The sequence below is a fragment of the Trachurus trachurus genome (genome assembly GCF_905171665.1).
Source record: "Trachurus trachurus genome assembly, chromosome: 6".
Classification (NCBI taxonomy): Eukaryota; Metazoa; Chordata; class Actinopteri; order Carangiformes; family Carangidae; genus Trachurus; species Trachurus trachurus.
This window is the reverse complement of record NC_139897.1, coordinates 9,810,130-9,827,699: the sequence shown is the minus strand read 5'-3', so window position 1 is coordinate 9,827,699 and position 17,570 is coordinate 9,810,130. Positions and strand designations below refer to the sequence as shown.

Genomic DNA, 17,570 nt, shown 5'->3' with positions numbered 1-17,570 from the left:
CGACAGGACGCGGAAGCATAGGCTTAAGTCATGATGATGATGTGGTTTTGGTCAAACAGATCATTTCATGTATGTGCACTTATTCATGTTTCAGGTTACTTCTTTTTTGATTTTTTGCTTAAGTCACATAGCAGAGTGCATACATCTCATTCTCACTTCAATGAGGTAGTGTTACAGTACTGGTATTACTATTAGTTTTAGTTTTAGTATTCAAGCTGCAGTAGCAGTATATGCAGTGACTATTCAGCTCTGCTATTCAAATACCATTGTCATATTTGTTTAATTCTCAATCAAAATCACCCTATAAAAACAAATCTCATCCCTCTTTTTTTTTTTTTTTAAATGGCAGTCTTACATTTTTTTTTTTTTTTTTTTTTTTTTTTTACAAACCTTAGTTTCTATTTCTCTTCTCCAAGTTGTTCTTGAAGTGTTTTGTGTAGTTTGTTGCTGTTGTTCTAAAAAAGAAACAAAAAAAGAAACTGGAACTCAATTCTATTTAACTGTGATGGCAAACTGACCAAAACCACTTGTGCAACCACTTCTGTAAAGTAATAGATTGGAGAAACCACCTAGTAGAGACACTATGATAGTAGTGGTAGCCTACTAGAGTAGCAGCAGCAGTAGCTGTTGTAGCAGTATTAGCACTACTGCTAGTGAGGGCTGTTTAGTCACTCCTGGTTTTCCCATTGGCTGAACACAAACAGTGTGACAGGTGTGTATGTATGTACAGTATAGTAAGTGCCTCAGTGATTTCAGATAAAGACTGAGGAAAACACAGATAAAGGCAGAGCTGACACTGTGTTTCGTTGAATCGTCTCTCAGTGTCTCACACAAAACCAGCTTTTCAGATCATAATACTCAAACACTGATTATTCTCTGTTGCAAGTGTGTGTATGTGTGGGTGGGTGGCGGCCGTCTGTGTCTGTCTGTGAGTCAGCCATCAGCTGGTCCAGCAGGCTGACTAAACACACACACACATAGTGGCATGACATCCTTCAAGTTATCCTGACTCTGTCGTCATCATCATCATAATCCTGTGATGAATAAGATGGAGAGGAAAGATTAAGTGCAGGCAGCTGACTACATTTTTTTTTTAAAACAGAGACACCATGTGCTATTGCAAGATTCAGTGAAACTGCAGTAAAAAGTCAACTGTTATTAACACTGCAGAATTATGTAATCTGTCAAAAGCTCTGAACAACACACTGCATTTATAAGACACTGAGAAATAGATAAAAATGGTGCCCACAATTAAAATGTCATGTAAACAGACTCACCCACACTTACTGGAATATTTCCTGATATAGCAATCTATAGTCAAAAATTATGTGATGACACCATCAAAAATCCTCCATCTTTTCATTTTGACTGCTCTGGCAGATTTGGAACTTCCCTTACTGTAAAAGGTTTCTGCTAGAGACCATTATACCACTGATCTTATGCAACAACATTTCTAAATTTATATTATGCTCTCATCTCTTCAGAGGCTGCCTGCAGGCTATAGACTTGACTTTAAGGCGTTTCTCCTTGTTCCCACACAGTTATGTTTCCAAAGGTCATTAAGTCCAGTAAACTCTCACACTGTGTGTCATTAACTGTCCCTCACTCCATGACAAAATGTTAAAATAATTTATACACTTAAATATTCAGAGTGATGTTACTTGATATAATTATATTATTGTTTCTTAAAATGTCCTCCTAAGGAAAAGTGACCCATCAATTTTATTTCACAGGGATGCCTTACAAGATGATCCAGTTTTAGTTTTCATCTAATGCAGCATGGCTAAATCATGAGCATCAAACAGCTCCAACAGCAACCATTGGGATGTTATTGGATTTCTATACATCTCAGTATATCGCAGTCATGTTTATTAAATCATTTTAAAGTTATACACAATTGCCCATGAAGTTGGAATTACTTTTTTTTTTTTTTACCTCTTCTCATGAAATAATTGTGCCAATGGGATTTATTCTTGATAGATAAAACTTTATTGACAAATCTCTTCCAAACATATCACTGTGAAAATTAAAGCAGAAGTAAGCGGAATATTTGTGTTAATATAAGTCTTAAATAGTTATATCTTCCGACAGCAATCACTTTTATACAGTGTTTGGTCCGAAACACGGGTCTGTCAGTCACTCTGCTCTGCTGTAAACCGAGGAGAAAACTTTCCTTGTATCCTACAACCTTTATCCAATGAGGAGAGAGAACGGCATAAAGTGGCGGTTCTCTCTGTGTGTGCAGCCAAGGGATGCGCGTGAATGTGGTGACGTAGGGACGAGGGCGGGGACTGCTAACTCCATCGGCTGACAAGAAGTTAGCCAAAACGACCGGATCGCTTACTTCTGCTTTAATTAAAGCAGATATCAGCTTCACGGCCGTTTCGGCTAATGCTGCGTTCAAGGCAGGCTTTTGAAACCGTAAGTTACAGCTTCAAGTCACAACTACGACTTGGTAGCGTTCCAGGTAACCCGTAGCTCGTGTTTTTACCATCCTGTTGTCTGTGAAAGTTCCCTATAACGGCCACTCGTAACTTCCGACCCGTGAACTCGTACCAGATCGAACTGGTATGACTTCACAGGAAGGAAAAACACAAAGTACGAGTTTCTTTGAACGCACCATGAGTTAGCAGCCCCCGCCCTTGTCAGGCATCAATTGGTCCTCGTGCTACGTCACCACATTCACGCGCATCCCTTGGCTGCACACACAGCCCTTCATGCCGTTCTCTCTCCTCATTGGATAACACTTGTATCCCACAAGGAAAATTTTCTCCTCGGGTTACAGCAGAGCAGAGTGACGGAGAGACTCGTGTTTAGGCTGAAATACTTCATGTAAGTGATTGCTGACGGAAAATAGGACTATTTAGGACTTATATTAACAAAAACATTCCACTGATATCTGCTTTAAGCCACAATTAACCTTTATAATGGGAATAAAAAGAGGAATGTGTCCAAAAACTCAATTATGCAACATTATGGGCAACTGCGTATAACGGGGATGAGCTCAGCACTAGGCATACTCTTATATCGAACTAGGAAAAACACTTCTTTCTGGACTGACATACTGAAACAGGACCTGTTGTCACAAACACAAGAGATTAAACAAAAGCTATACCAGCTATAAAATGAATCATGAAAGATAAAAACACTCTCAAAAGGTCAGAAGAGGTCAGCACAGTGGTGCAGTGGTTAGCACTGTTTCCATAGCGTTTCACAGTCCGTGAAATGTCTGTAGGTGTGAATGTGAGTGTGAACGGTTGTTTGTCAGTTCAGGTGTGCCCCATCCTCGTCCAGAGTCAGCTCGGTTTGGCTTGAGACCCCACCCCCACCCCCTGGATAAGCAGTTTAGCTAATGGATGTGGAAAACTCTCATACACACTCTCATACAGAAAAAAAACATTACCTACACCTTAAAATTTATTATGATAAATAGAATGTAAAAAAAAAAGAAGAAAGAAAAAAATAATATTTTCATGTATTTTTTTCTTGTGCATCACAGTCCCTTGTGTTCTCCGTTAATTTGTCCACCCAAGTTACATTTTGCATTTTTGTAACTACAAAATATTGAAAGCAGTGTCTTGTTTTTGTGGTTAGTCAGTGTGCCAGGGTGGATGGATGGATAGGTGAGTGTTAAAATCAGGTGCATCCTTTGTATTGTATTATTATTATTATTATTATTATTGTATTATTGTATTATATTGTTGTTAACATGACAACCCAATTTCATCAGTTTACAGGATTTCTATTGTGTAAAATAGACCTCTGCCCCATTTTCATTGACTTCATTGTATCAATGTGAATCCTGAGGTACAGTATCTCAGACTGCACCCCGGCTCCCAGACTGGCTTGTTGTGTAAAATTACTGTAGGTCAGTGGAGCTGTTTGCAGTCAAATTCATGAATTATTGATTAGTTAGAGTCTGCCAGTTTGGCACCTCTGCTTTCACTGGAGTTCATTCATTTTCACTGGAGACATTCTGGTAATGAGTGAGCTCACAGATGTAATGGGTGTGTAAGCAGGGAATGATGAAGGCTGGAGATAATGTGTGAGTTGAAATGAGGTATGATGAGCCTGTCTTGTACTCACTGGCAAACCACATACTAAAATAACAACAACACCTTATTCCAAAGCAGGAAACAAGCAAACATCAGTGGAAAACCACAGATGTTTTTGGGTCTGGTGCACTAAGCATATGACTTGGGGTTGGGGTTCATATCCTGTGTCATCCTCACCACAATCCTTTCACTGTCCTCAAACAAGATATCTGAGCATAACCACAAAAACAAGACACTGCTTTCAATATCTGCTGGGGCTTTTGCAACACAAATGCACAAGAAAAACAACAACAAAAGGAATCATATAAAAAATAATGTTTTTTTAATGTGAAATTTTACATCCCATTTACCAAAATAAAAGTGATTTCTTTTGGCCAGTATGCTTATATTAGAATCAATAACACATATTTATTTCAAATATGATGTATATTTTTCACATTTCGTTTTTGCATTTTAATGTGAATGACCATTTACACAATGTGCTGCGTTTACAAATGTGAAATGTATTCTGACCCGACATTTATTCTAAGACATTTTTTGGCATACTGTGCTCACACAGCCCATTTTCTTTGAAAAATCTGGATTTAATAAGATGAAAGTGTCGTATCACTGGTGCATACTGGTGCCTGGATAATAGTGGGATAATAGGATAATGGTAAAGTTTTGCCCTGAGGCAATAGGTTATTCTGGACACACTTGACTAGAGACCAAAAGCACAATAAGTAATTCTTACATAACTGGAGAATTATGAGGAGGCATGTGACTGGATGGTGATATGGTAAAGAGCAGAGATTATGAATGAAAGCACATGGGAAGACTTACAAATGTGGCCACAAGAGGTATAAATAGTCTCTTTAATCACTTATGCCTGCGATTGTGATGATAAGAACGTACACTTCTATTTGAGGGCTGTTCAGAAATCTGTCAACTCTCAGTAAATTCAAGCTAAACTTGATTTATGGCTTGTTGATAGAAGCTGACACTTTGCAAATGGCTAAATCTTTTTTCCAGCCAACGCTTGGAGAAAAACGGATTTGAATCATCTCCAAGTTGAGTCTGACGGTGCCAGTATGTGACAGCCCCTCCGTCGTTAACATGCAGGGTGCCTTTTTAAACAGACTAATGAATTGACTTCACCTTTCAGCGCTGCAGGTACACAGGGAGTAAGAGGGTGGAGAGAGTTTGATCTGCGGGTTGGTCGCTCTGCACACTGTGATATCATGTAACAGATCATTTTGAGAATTTTACTTCTCCAAACTGCAGTTCATAACGTCTAGACACATGTCCTAGTGGTTTGGCTCAACGCCCAGTAAGTCCGATTTTAACCAACTCCCAGGCCAGAACAAACGGAAACAAGGATTTAAAAAAAGAGAGAGAGACTAAAGTAACAACAGAGAGTCATGTGGTTTTTCATAAAACTGCTCAGATGTGTCAAATTAGCAGTTTCACACTGAGTTTCATGATGATTGTTTCATTTTTGTTTGTGTCATATAGAAAAAGCTCATGTGCTGAAGTCAGGGTTTTACTGTAGTTAACAGTAAAGAGGGTTTGGGGAAATGAAGCTATCACAGTCAGTAGGTGTTGGATCTCCTCTTCAAACATACTTTACAATAATGAACTAATACTAATGGGGTATTATTGTTATTAGTCAAGTTATGCTCCACATTATACATTCTTCATTTGGCCCCTTCTCAGGTCTTGGTCATCCACTCCTCCTGTAACAGAGAGCATGCCAATCTCAGCTGACTGCACTCACACTGTCTTCCTGTGTTAGTGTGTGTGTGTGTGTGTGTGTGTGTGTGTGTGTGTGTGTGTGTGTGTGTGTGTATGAGGAGGAGAAAGTTGGGGGGGGACCATCTCCTCCTCTTACTTTATTCCCAATTCCCAAATCCCTGCAAATAAATTGGTGATGACAGAGCTGAAAATGACACATTACTTCTGACCCCTGCTGTAAACCACAGCTAAATCAATGGATTTTCACATGTTGCACAGCTGTGACTAATGCCTCTAGCCTACTATACTTTTTACACAACACTATCCCACACAAATAATTAATTATCTTCTGGTTTTGAAAGTAGGCTGCACATCTCTGAGTTCAAATCTACCCCAAACACAAATAGGCTAACACTGCTGATTTCTGCATGTGTGACTTTGACAAAATTAATTTGTTCATGTAAGAAACATGAAACATTTCCTTATTTGGTGCAATGGAAATGCTTCATGTTTGCATCCTGCCACCTTCACCAAATAGGCCTTATGGCATAATACCTGTCACATTTACCCGGAACTATGTTTGTATTATTATTATGTTTGTTTATGAAGAAAAAAAAAAAAAAACATAAAAAAAAAACATGGCCCAAAATGAAGGGAAGGATTAGCACATGAATATTAATTGCTGGACGTCTGAGGTCTGTGTGATTATCAGAAAATGCAAATGTGATTAATGTGTGTGTGATTAATGTGTGTGTGTGTGTGTGTGTGTGTGTGTGTGTGTGTGTGTGTGTGTGTGTGTGTGTGTGTGTGTGTGTGTGTGTGTGTGTGTGTGTGTCTGAGAGAAAATAAAAGGTCCATTGGGTCACCACCACCCAGAGCGCTACACCTTGTCCAGGAGGTCGTCGTCTCCGGGATTACGCACCTTTGACCTCAAGCAGCTGCTCACTCGGACTCGGACGCCAGCGCGACCAAATCCACCAGCAGCAACCGGTTTGTCACATGACTAGCGTGCAGCTCTCTCTCTCTCTCTCTCTCTCTCTCTCTCTCTCTCTCTCTCTCTCTCTCTCTCTCTCTCTCTCTCTCTCTCTCTCTCTCTCTCTCTCTCTCTCCCTATGTGGCTCTTATTTCCGTGTTCACCGAGGGAGCGCTGCGCTGAGCTGAGCCGCTGAATGAGTTTCCGAGGCCGCCGTGCGTTCACCTTTCACGCCGCGAAACTGCGTCGCCGTGCGAGGAGGAGGAGGACGATCTGTCGGGCGGGGGGAGAGTCGGACTCACGCAATCGCATCGCCTGCCGGACCCAGGCTGCAGCAGCGAAGGGACCACCACCACCACCACCACCACCACCATGCTCACGCGGGTGAAATCGGCGGTGGCCAATTTCATGGGAGGTATGATGGCTGGCGGCTCCAACGGAGACCATCCGGGCGGCTCGGATCTGCCGCTGAAATTCCCGTACAGCAGACCGGAGTTCCTGGGACTCTCGCCGGACGAGATCGAGTGCTCGGCGGATCACATCGCCAGACCGATCCTCATCCTGAAGGAGACCAAGCGGCTGCCGTGGTCCACCGGCTACGCAGAGTGAGTAACCTGTGCGCGTCCATCTTTCTCCCTCTCCCTCTCTCTCACAGCCCCGCGCAGCATCCTTCAAGAAGAGTGGACCACTGAGATCACCGAGCAGGGCGTAAACACAAACACCAGCCGCTGCCTCTTTATCTGGTACTGTTACAGCAGGGTGATAGTGTAGCCTCTGAAACGGTGATGATGTCAAGCAAAGGCGTCGCAGCTGACCTTTCCTCATATTGTCCACATATGACTGTACAATAAAAACGTCACAGTTTTCTATGGGATAGCCAGACCCCAGCTGATGAGGTCGGTATCATGTAGTCTTTGTTGCCATATAGGAAGACAGAGATTATGAGTAGTGGCCTTGTGAAAACTCATGGCTGGTGAGATCATAATGATTTTTATATGCTACTCTCTCAGATGAGGTTATCTTTTAAATAGCTCTAACATGTTTTATTGGTATTTATCCATAAAGACCAGGCAGGAGCTAGATTGTCCCTTATTACCTGCTATACAGGAGTGATTGGTCATGCTTTGTCTCTGTAAAGCCAGTAAAACCTGATGTTTAAAGGACAGGTTTAAAACCAGCTGTACAGTATTTACTCTGTCAGTGTTTACCTTGTCAGACACCAACATAATGTTCCTCCTCCTGCTCCATAACCTGTACCCCAAGGCCAGAATCGCAAACCGAATATCAGATCATCTGTTGTATTATTGATATCACATCACATCAATCCATTTGGCTCCCTGCCCGTCCTCCTGGCAGCTGTGTGTGTGTGTGTGTGTGTGTGTGTGTGTGTGTGTGTGTGTGTGTGTGTGTGTGTGTGTGTGTTGTAATTTAATTGGACATATTACAAACAGGATACAGTTAAAGCAGATAAAGCAAAGTTGAGAAAGTGCAGACTTGCTGAGATGGTTTGACTATTTCCAACAGCAACAAACAGGACAGGTCAGAATGGACTGTGTATTTGCATGCAGGTGAGAGCAACACGCACAATCTAAACAAAGTAGTTTACATTTCATCATGACTGTACACAACAAAGTCTTGTTCTCTCCTTGTATCTTCCCTGAGACCACACAGTCACAATGACTTCTACTCATGCAGACTCACAAAAAATATCTGGGTGGTTAGTGAGGCTCAAAGCTAGAGAGGTCACAGTTCAGTCCTGGAGGCAGGCTGTGTGTGTGTGTGTGTTTGTGTGTGTGTGTGTGTGTTTGTGTGTGTGTGTGACACAGCACTGCCCCGAATTCATAAATTTGCAAATAAGGTTTAGTTTGTTCTCTGTCCTCTTGACATAAAGTCTCATCTTCATGCCGCTGATAGGCTGTTATGACAGAGCGCCTACGGTACTTCCTCCAGCTTAACTGTTGTACCGATGATGCGGGATGTTTATTAAGAACACTGTGTACACAGCGCCCTCCTTATATCCATCCTTATTGCATCTTAAATGTTTGAACTTGAGCTGTTCTGCTGTCAACTGTATTTACAGGTGCAAACATTTATCATCTCAAGTCAGCCAGAGGTGTCTGCAAACATGGCAGCTGACCAGTCTCACTCCCTCAGGCAGCTGTTCTTTGTTTTTCAAGAAATAAACAGGACAGAGTAACGCTGTTAAATTCATCTTGATAATGGAATAATCGGTTTGAGTAGTTTTTAAAGAAAAAAGTCCAAAATCCCTGATTCCAGCTTCTTAAATGTGAATATTTCTGGTTTCTTTGTTCCTTTATGACAATAAACTGAGTCTCTGGATGAAACAAGACATTTGAGGACATCGTCTTGTGGTTTGGGTTGGGCTGATTGATATTTTTCAAATTTTTTTTGAGCAAACAACTAATCGATTAATCGTTTACATAATCGACAGATTAATCAATAATGAAAATAATCGTTAGCTGCAGCTATAATTGTTTTATTCATAACATATCAGAGAATAATGGGGAATGATCAGCACAACTTCCCAGAGCTCAATGTGATATCTTCACAATACTTGCCCAACACTCTAACTGAAAATTATAGGCTATAGATATAGATTGGATTCAATACTGAAAATGGTTATCAGTTGTTGTTTTTTTTTATGATCAATTTATTGATTATTTTTGCTGTTTCAGGCCCCAAACTGATCATTATGTTCTCTGCTTTTTACAAACAGAAATCCTTTCATACACACCCTCCTCTGAGCTTTCTTATGCTAATCTGCTATGGAGTTTTTAATCCGAAGATGTAAAGAAAGGAAGATAATTCGCTTCTGTGTTGAGCAACCATCACCCACTCACATGTTCTAAAGTGGGTTACATCGTTTTACTCAATAACCCAGTTCCTTTAAGACGTTGTGTGCATCATAATTGATCACATTTATTGTCATTTTATTTTTTGAAGAGTTTTTCTTATCTAAGAATCAACATATTTAAGCAGAATGCATAATTCTGCAGGATCAGTTGTACAGCCCTACTTCATGAATAGATGTGACGCGGCTGCCTCTGTGTGTACGCCAGTGTGTGTGCACGTGTGTGTGTGTATGTGCCAGCTTGGCGCAGCATCAGCCAGGACTCAGCCATACTGGGGATTTGTCAACAGCTGGTTGACCAGCAGGCTTTGCTGTTGTGAAATCTCACTGCCAGCCGTGAAAACCTGAGCCTACGGGAGATGATGTGATCCGCACACACTCGCTAAGGATCGTTAACAGGGTCAGATACCAGTAGTTCATCTGCACATCTGATCAGCTGGCACTGTGTTTTGCCTGGGTAGCCGATGTTAATCTGGCCCTCTGTGTTGTGTTTTCGGTACGGACTGCCCGAGGTGGGGTTCGAACCCTAGTCTCCCATACGGTGGGCGTCGATGCAAACCGTTGTGCCAAGAGGTCAATGACCGCTAAGCAGTCAGGTGCACCCGGACCCTCCGTTACACCTGCATGCCACTAAAGATATAGATTTTTTAAATCTCCACATCCACAACCGCTGTGTTTACATAAAATAATAGATGCTTTGACTTGCTTCTTTTTTTGCTAAAAGTTTGGTCTTTTCACACTCTAACTACATGTATCCTTCAAGGTTTGGTAAATTTTGCAATCACACCTTTTATTTTTAAAGGAGAATTCTGGCCATTTTCTAAGTAACGCTCTACAGCTCTAGGTCCCCGAGTGCGACTATAGGAAAAATCTGAGAAACATATGTGCATACTGCTGCGCTACACTGCAGTTAAACAGAAAAGTAATGGGGGCAGTTCTTCTTACCGCGACTTTGGCCTCTATGCTCAAAATATCACTACAAATGCTTTGCAACATCCACCAGTGCCTTACCACACAACACTGAGTGTGCATAAGAGCAGTGTTAACATGTGTTTTTATCACGTACCTCTGTTTACTCTAGCTTCCTGGGTAGACCTTACTAGTTGACTGTCGAGCTCAGGACTGTTTCCATATCAACAAAGACAAAAACGCGAGGAAAACATGGATTTAGGAGGAAAAATTAATTTTGGATGGGAAAAAAGCAGTTATATTCATATTGATGCTTTTTTCCCATCCAAAATTTTTTTTTTTCCTCCTAGAAGAGCTAGGTCCGGTCTGCACATATCTTTCTCTGATGTTTTCCTCTGGTCGCACCCGGGGACCTAGAGCTGTAGAGCATTACTTAGAAAATGACCGGAATTCTCCTTTAATGAACACTTACTCCATTGCCCAGTGTCTTGCTGGTAATGTGGCTCCGGGGATCATGGTTTTCAGGAAGTGAAACTCATCCTTAACTTTCATACAGACAGTCTTCCTGCCAACATGACGCACCCCACACTGGCTGTGGTGACTTTTCCTCCCGCACATTCAAAAAAGAAAACTTGTGTTTTTAGGGTGTGAGTTCCTAAACATGATAGTTATCATCACCATGAGAATGTCAGCATGCTGATATTAGCATCTACTGTAGCTCTATAACATGGATAAAGACTCTGCTTACTGTAGATTTATGACAGCTAACAGAAATACACAATGCCTTGATTTACATCTTATACTTTTGGCATCTTTTCAACATCCAGATTATTTAATCACAGGGTGAAACATGTTAGATCTGGCAGGGTGAACTGCACAGTCATGTGTTGTCTCCGAGCCTTTCAGTGTCATCAGGGTTATTGTGTTGCTCTCACTGGAGGCCGGAAGAGCAGTTCTGCTTCATGAGGAGGGTTCTGCTGCACTGTTTCTCTGAGTGGGTGCTCTGTTAGGTCCAGTGAGCATGACCATTTGAATGGATCAGTGAGTATTGCTCACTCTCAGTGGTGTCATCCTTTCTTACTTGGGCTGTGGACACGCACGGGGCCTCGATTCTGCAGACAGCCTGCATTTACTGCAACTGTGCTGACCGCTTTGAGTGCACTGCTGTCATGTTGCATGATGCTTGGTGTGGAGGAGAAAAGGGGATCTTGCTTCCAGTGAAAACCTCAGTGGCGTTTACACATCTAAAGGTTGTACAGTGAAGTCAGAACAAAAAAGGACGTGGGCTCCACCTAATGTGTAGCTTCAGTTTGGATACAGTTTAAAAACAGTTCTGAGAAGAAACCAAAGCAGGTAGTTTGCTGAGAACACAGCGGGCCACACACAATGGAATGATTACACCAAAACCAGTTTGTTTCTAAATTGGCCCTAAGAGACATATTAAGGAAATATCACTTTTTGAAGGCTCTTTAACATATATTTGGATGATTGTCTTGCCTTTCGGCCCCCAAAATGTGAGAATTGACAAAAAAATCAGTAATTTTCAGGCTCCCTAGGTTGAAATCCGTGTGGTTTTATGAGCTGTTCCCTCAGTTGTCTTCCAGTGATGTAACTAGCTTTCGAATTTGCATAACACCACACCTACCTGGGACCAGTAGAAGGGGCGGGGCGGGGCAAGCAGTGGTTCATCTGCATTTAAAGGGACAGGCACTGAAACCAGCCGTTCTGAACAGGGCTGTTTTGAGAGTATGAAAAGAGCTGTGATGTTTGATTCTTGGGGTATTTTGACCACAGCATGTCACAGACATGTCTTTAAGACACCTGGGAACTATTTTAATTTGTGGAAAGGGGTCATCATATGTCTCCTTTAAAGCAGTACTAAAGAACTTTCAGTTTTGGTTGAGTTTGGCGGCGCCTGTGGACCAAAGCGGTAGTGTTTTGCCTGAAGGAAGACTCCATTTCCCATGAACACTAGCGTGAAGCCCTGTAAATATCCTGCATTAAAATTAACAAAAGACATCAAAACTAAGTTTCTGTTTCCAGTGGATCATTTCAAAGTGAAAACACAAACATAATCCATTGCTAAAGTGCTGTTTTGCCTGTTCCCTCCTTGTTGTGACTCGCAAAAGTGAAAGTGAAGGAAGACTCCATTTCCCATGAACACTAGCGTGAGAGCAGGGTTCCTACCATGCTCCTCAAAGCTGCTTAGTGCCAGAGAAAGAGATACAGACCCCCTCAGGCCATGACAGAGGTGTCATTCAACTTGTTGTAAGTCGATGTATCATCACAAAAGTTATGAAAATATTTTATGAAGGTTGAAAAGTTCCTTAGTGTTGGTTTAAGAACTCCCCATCGTCATAAGAGATCCAGTTTTGATGATGGAGTAGTAAAATTGTGGTTCAAATGGACTTCACCTCCTTTTCTATTTTCCTCATTTCCAACTCCTCCACCTCACATGCTGCCAGAGAATAGTAGTGGTACTGAGAAAGCAAAGGATAAGTCATGACAAAGCTTTCCCACTGACCCACTATCACCAGAAATCCCCTGCTGCAACCTCAGCAGCAGTCTGATCGATACTTAATCAATACGAGTGTCTGTCAGACAAACGCCAGCACCACCACTGCAAACTGTATGTTTTGGTTGTAGGTCAGCAGACGTATGTATCAGGGCGTGTCGGTGCAGGGAAACGTTTAGCCCATTCAGTGTAAAGATCTTTGGTAAGAGAACAGAGACAAAGGAGGTGGCAGCTCCAGGGTAAACAGTGTGGAGTCAGCTCAGGGCATGCACACTCAGCAGATCTTAGAGATAAAAAGGAGTTGATATGAGTTGTAAACTCCATAAATGTGAACACATGGATGTTCTAAGGCTTTTCTCCACTATTTTCCTCTACACGATTAATCCTTTCCACTGCAAAGGAGCCAGTGAAATAAGTGCTACACTCAGCTCTGGAGTGGAAGCACATGAGCAGCACTTCATACATACAAAGCCTCCCAGTGCTCAGTCACATGACGCAGTTCTTGTGTTGTTTCTGCTACATCAACACAGCACATAGCTTCGAGGCAGAAATACTGTGATGCTGTTTCTGTTCATCGCCAGCCTTCCTCTCTGTGTGGCTAGAATATGAGCTGTCATTGAACAAAGTGCGTCATGCATCACTATAATCACTTTTCTAGTATTTTCACTGTCTGAAAAGATCTGCTGTTGAATCTGAGATGAGCACAGGAGGAAGAACATAGAGCCACAAAAACAAATACAGTGTATACAGTGTAAGAAGGAGGATCCAATAACAGATATTTTCATGGCATAAAAAAAAAATTATAATATAAGTAAATATTCATTGTGTAAAAAAATATGGCCACATTCAAGTGTCAACATGTTCCACGTGTTGCACATAAAGAAACATTTAACCTATGTAGGTGTGTAATCAAACTTAAAATGTGCTCATCTGGAAACAGGATTGGCAGCATGGAGCTTTGAACTGGTTTTGATTGAACACATGAAAGAGAGAATAAACGCTGAGGGCGACATGAAGTTGGAAACCCAGTTATGAGCACTGTAGTGATTCAATAGCTAACCTAACGAGCTATAATTATGGGCTTTGTGAGCAGTGTGCCTGTAGTTGTCATAGCCTCCAGGTCAGTTCTTCCTCAACTTGGCATCGATATGTTGATGTGTGCTGTAGCTGTACAAGAAGATGGCAACAAAGACTGATCCAGATCAGAGAGAGGGTTCAATTATTACAACCAGATCTATTATTCAAGTATTAATGTATACAGGGATTTTTTTTAAGGGTTTACAGATTTAGCTTTATCTGCAAAATAACCAAAGAAGTGAAAAATTAACTAATGGAGTATTATGGAAATAGGTACATAATGTAGGTCATAATGTAGGCCTACCTGGATGTTCTTGATGATGATGTGTGCAGAGCAGTAAGTGTGTTAGTGTGTGAGAAGGAGAAGTTCCAAAACTAAAGAAGCAGGGCTGTAGATTACAGCTCTGACAGGGTAATTAAGGCCATGCCATTGTCTCAAATGAGAAGAAACGAGATGAGGTAACCGAATGTGACAGCCCTCCTCTCGGATACTGCTCATGCCGCGGGGTGTGGACGGCTTTTCCTCTCATATCAGAGATGAAAGGCCTGAGAGCTCCACTGTTGTTAATCTTGTGATCTTCCAGGGTCAAATGAACGTCAGTCCCTGCGGTGCTTTGGTCACAGACACGCATGGCGGTCCGTGAAGTTTGTGGCCTCATCATATGAAGCCAGGGAGAGGATTTAACCATTAACAAGACCTCACACATGTACGGTGTGTCGTTGTTTCATGAGCACAGGAAGGAAGAGACTGATTTAAAGCAGATATCAGTGGAATGTTTTTGTTAATATAAGTCCTAAATAGTCCTATTTTCCGTCAGCAATCACTTACATGAAGTGTTTCAGCCTAAACACGAGTCTCTCCGTCACTCTGCTCTGCTGTAACCCGAGGAGAAAATTTTCCTTGTGGGATACAAGTGTTATCCAATGAGGAGAGAGAACGGCATGAAGGGCTGTGTGTGCAGCCAAGGGATGCGCGTGAATGTGGTGACGTAGCACGAGGACCAATTGATGCCTGACAAGGGCGGGGGCTGCTAACTCATGGTGCGTTCAAAGAAACTCGTACTTTGTGTTTTTCCTTCCTGTGAAGTCATACCAGTTCGATCTGGTACGAGTTCACGGGTCGGAAGTTACGAGTGGCCGTTATAGGGAACTTTCACAGACAACAGGATGGTAAAAACACGAGCTACGGGTTACCTGGAACGCTACCAAGTCGTAGTTGTGACTTGAAGCTGTAACTTACGGTTTCAAAAGCCTGCCTTGAACGCAGCATTAGCCGAAACGGCCGTGAAGCTGATATCTGCTTTAAAAGCTTGCGTGCCAAACCAAATATATACATGAGAGCTGCAGTAATGTAACATTTTATGATGTCTGTGGTCACTTGTTGATGCTTATTCTGAAATGTCCATCAGCCTTAAACCACATACATGATGCACAGTAAAACCAAAAATGAATGTTATCAAATATTTACTATGATTGACTATCCATAAAATAATGAGAAAAGATCACAGTTAAAGGTGGCCAGCACAGTGGTGTGGACTACGCGCAGACGTAACTTAGGCGGCCAGGGTCAGTCGACATTTATACTATTCATAATTCTGTGAAATTTTATCCGTATATAGCTATTACTTTAACTATTTCCATATTATGTCACTTTCATAGAAAAGTACATGATTAAAATTTTTCGTGATTTTAAGTATGCAGTGTATCATAACTGCATTTCTGATGTTCATAATGTACTGTGTATATATATATATATATATATATATATATATATATATATATATATTCATATGAGATAAGCACCGGTCGCCATGTTCGGACTGAAGAAATAACAGGCTTTTAAGGGAACCAAAAAATGCTTGGTTCTTCTCTGCGAACTGTGACATCAACTGTGTCATAGCTGTTTGATTTTGCCCCAAAATAAAATCCAGATTTTCTTCTCTCAAAAGCCGATTTCCAATTACGAATACGATTTTTATGTGAAATGACAAACTATGTGTGTGCTGTTTGTGTCTTTTTAAATGGACCTGGATGGAATGTGATGGAAAATTCTGTCATTTAACAGATGTTATGTTTTACAAGTGTTGTATAATCATGTTGGTAGCAGAACTTTTTTTCACCTTGTGATATGTGGTACTCAAGAGTTAATCAGTTTGATGACAGCATTGTGAGATAAGATACACCAGGGAGTCCACTTAGGACAAGTGAAAGGTTAAGAGGCTCCCAGGACAGAGTGTCATGTGGAATTTACAAGGGGTTGTTGTGTCCTGGTGGTGAGGCTAGGCAGAACCACCAAGGTGCCATATATTCTGTCTATATTGGTATGTGTTTGCGAACTATAAAGATAGCAGACCTGAGAACACTCTAGCTCACTCACCCACTGACTGACTGTTCATGCAGTTGTATGTATGTGACTCAATTCAAAAATGCTAATTAAAACTCAGAAAGACAGCAGATGTATGAAGACTTATCTATCTATCTATCTATCTATCTATCTATCTATCTATCTATCTATCTATCTATCTATCTATCTATCTATCTATCTATCTATCTATCTATCCTATCTATCTATCTATCTATCTATCTATCTATCTATCTATCTATAAGAGTCGTGAGTGTGACGTCCACGAGAATTAAAACCAGCTAATTTTAAAAACACATCGACAACAGCAACCACTGATCTGTACTGAGACTGTTGTTATTCTGTCACCTGAGTTAAATGGCTGCGGTGTGGAAAACTACGCTGTGGTCCATAATCGAGAGAAAAAGAGAGCGAGATGACACGGCCGTAACCGTCTTGATATGACGACCCCGCCCCCGCTGAAGAACTCAGCTGTAATGGGAAAGATCTAAACCGAGTTCAGTCGAGTTGAGCAGAGCTGTAACCGTGCAGTGGAAAAGTGGCAACAAAATCCTTGCTGGCGTTAGCAAATGCCGACATGTTTGTTTACAGTGTGTGTGGTGAGTGTGATGGGAGGAAGGAGGAGAGAAATAATTTGTCATGGTCTGCAACAAAATGTTTGGTGGCAATTTGGGCATCAACAGAATTTCAAGAAAAGTTAGAAAGCAGCACAAGAGAGGACAAGTTGTATGAATTTCCCTTCAAAGCTTAATGAAGTTATGTAATTCTTATCTTTGACTCCAACACCAGACCAAATAATTAATAAACTAAAACATACTAAAGAAGGATTACAGAGACATCAAACAAAAGCACAAATATAATATATTGCCAGTTGTGTTTATTTCCTCCTGAGTAATGCAGAGTAACATACGCCCACTTTGGTTCCACTTAAACTGGTTTGAACGCTGCTGGTTCAACAGAAAGCACCGAGGTTCTGAGACGCAAGAAAGGAACCAGAACCATGTCTGTCAGTCTGAAAACACCCTACGTTTACACATGGAGGAATTCATCCAGATGATGACTGACTGGACTCCACCACTCCATTGTGCTGCTGC

General features: G+C 41.4%; 1 protein-coding gene across 1 annotated transcript in view; it reads left to right on the top strand.

The window, feature by feature from the left end:
- The first annotated feature begins 7,028 nt into the window (after window positions 1-7,028).
- The window catches only part of ppm1h (protein phosphatase, Mg2+/Mn2+ dependent, 1H), a 37,197-nt gene continuing 26,655 nt past the window's right edge, over window positions 7,029-17,570 (top strand). The window contains exon 1 of the mRNA XM_083974305.1: window positions 7,029-7,346. Within this exon, the coding sequence (XP_083830431.1) occupies window positions 7,114-7,346 (233 nt within the window). The 5' untranslated portion in view covers window positions 7,029-7,113. The remainder of the gene's footprint in view (window positions 7,347-17,570) is intronic.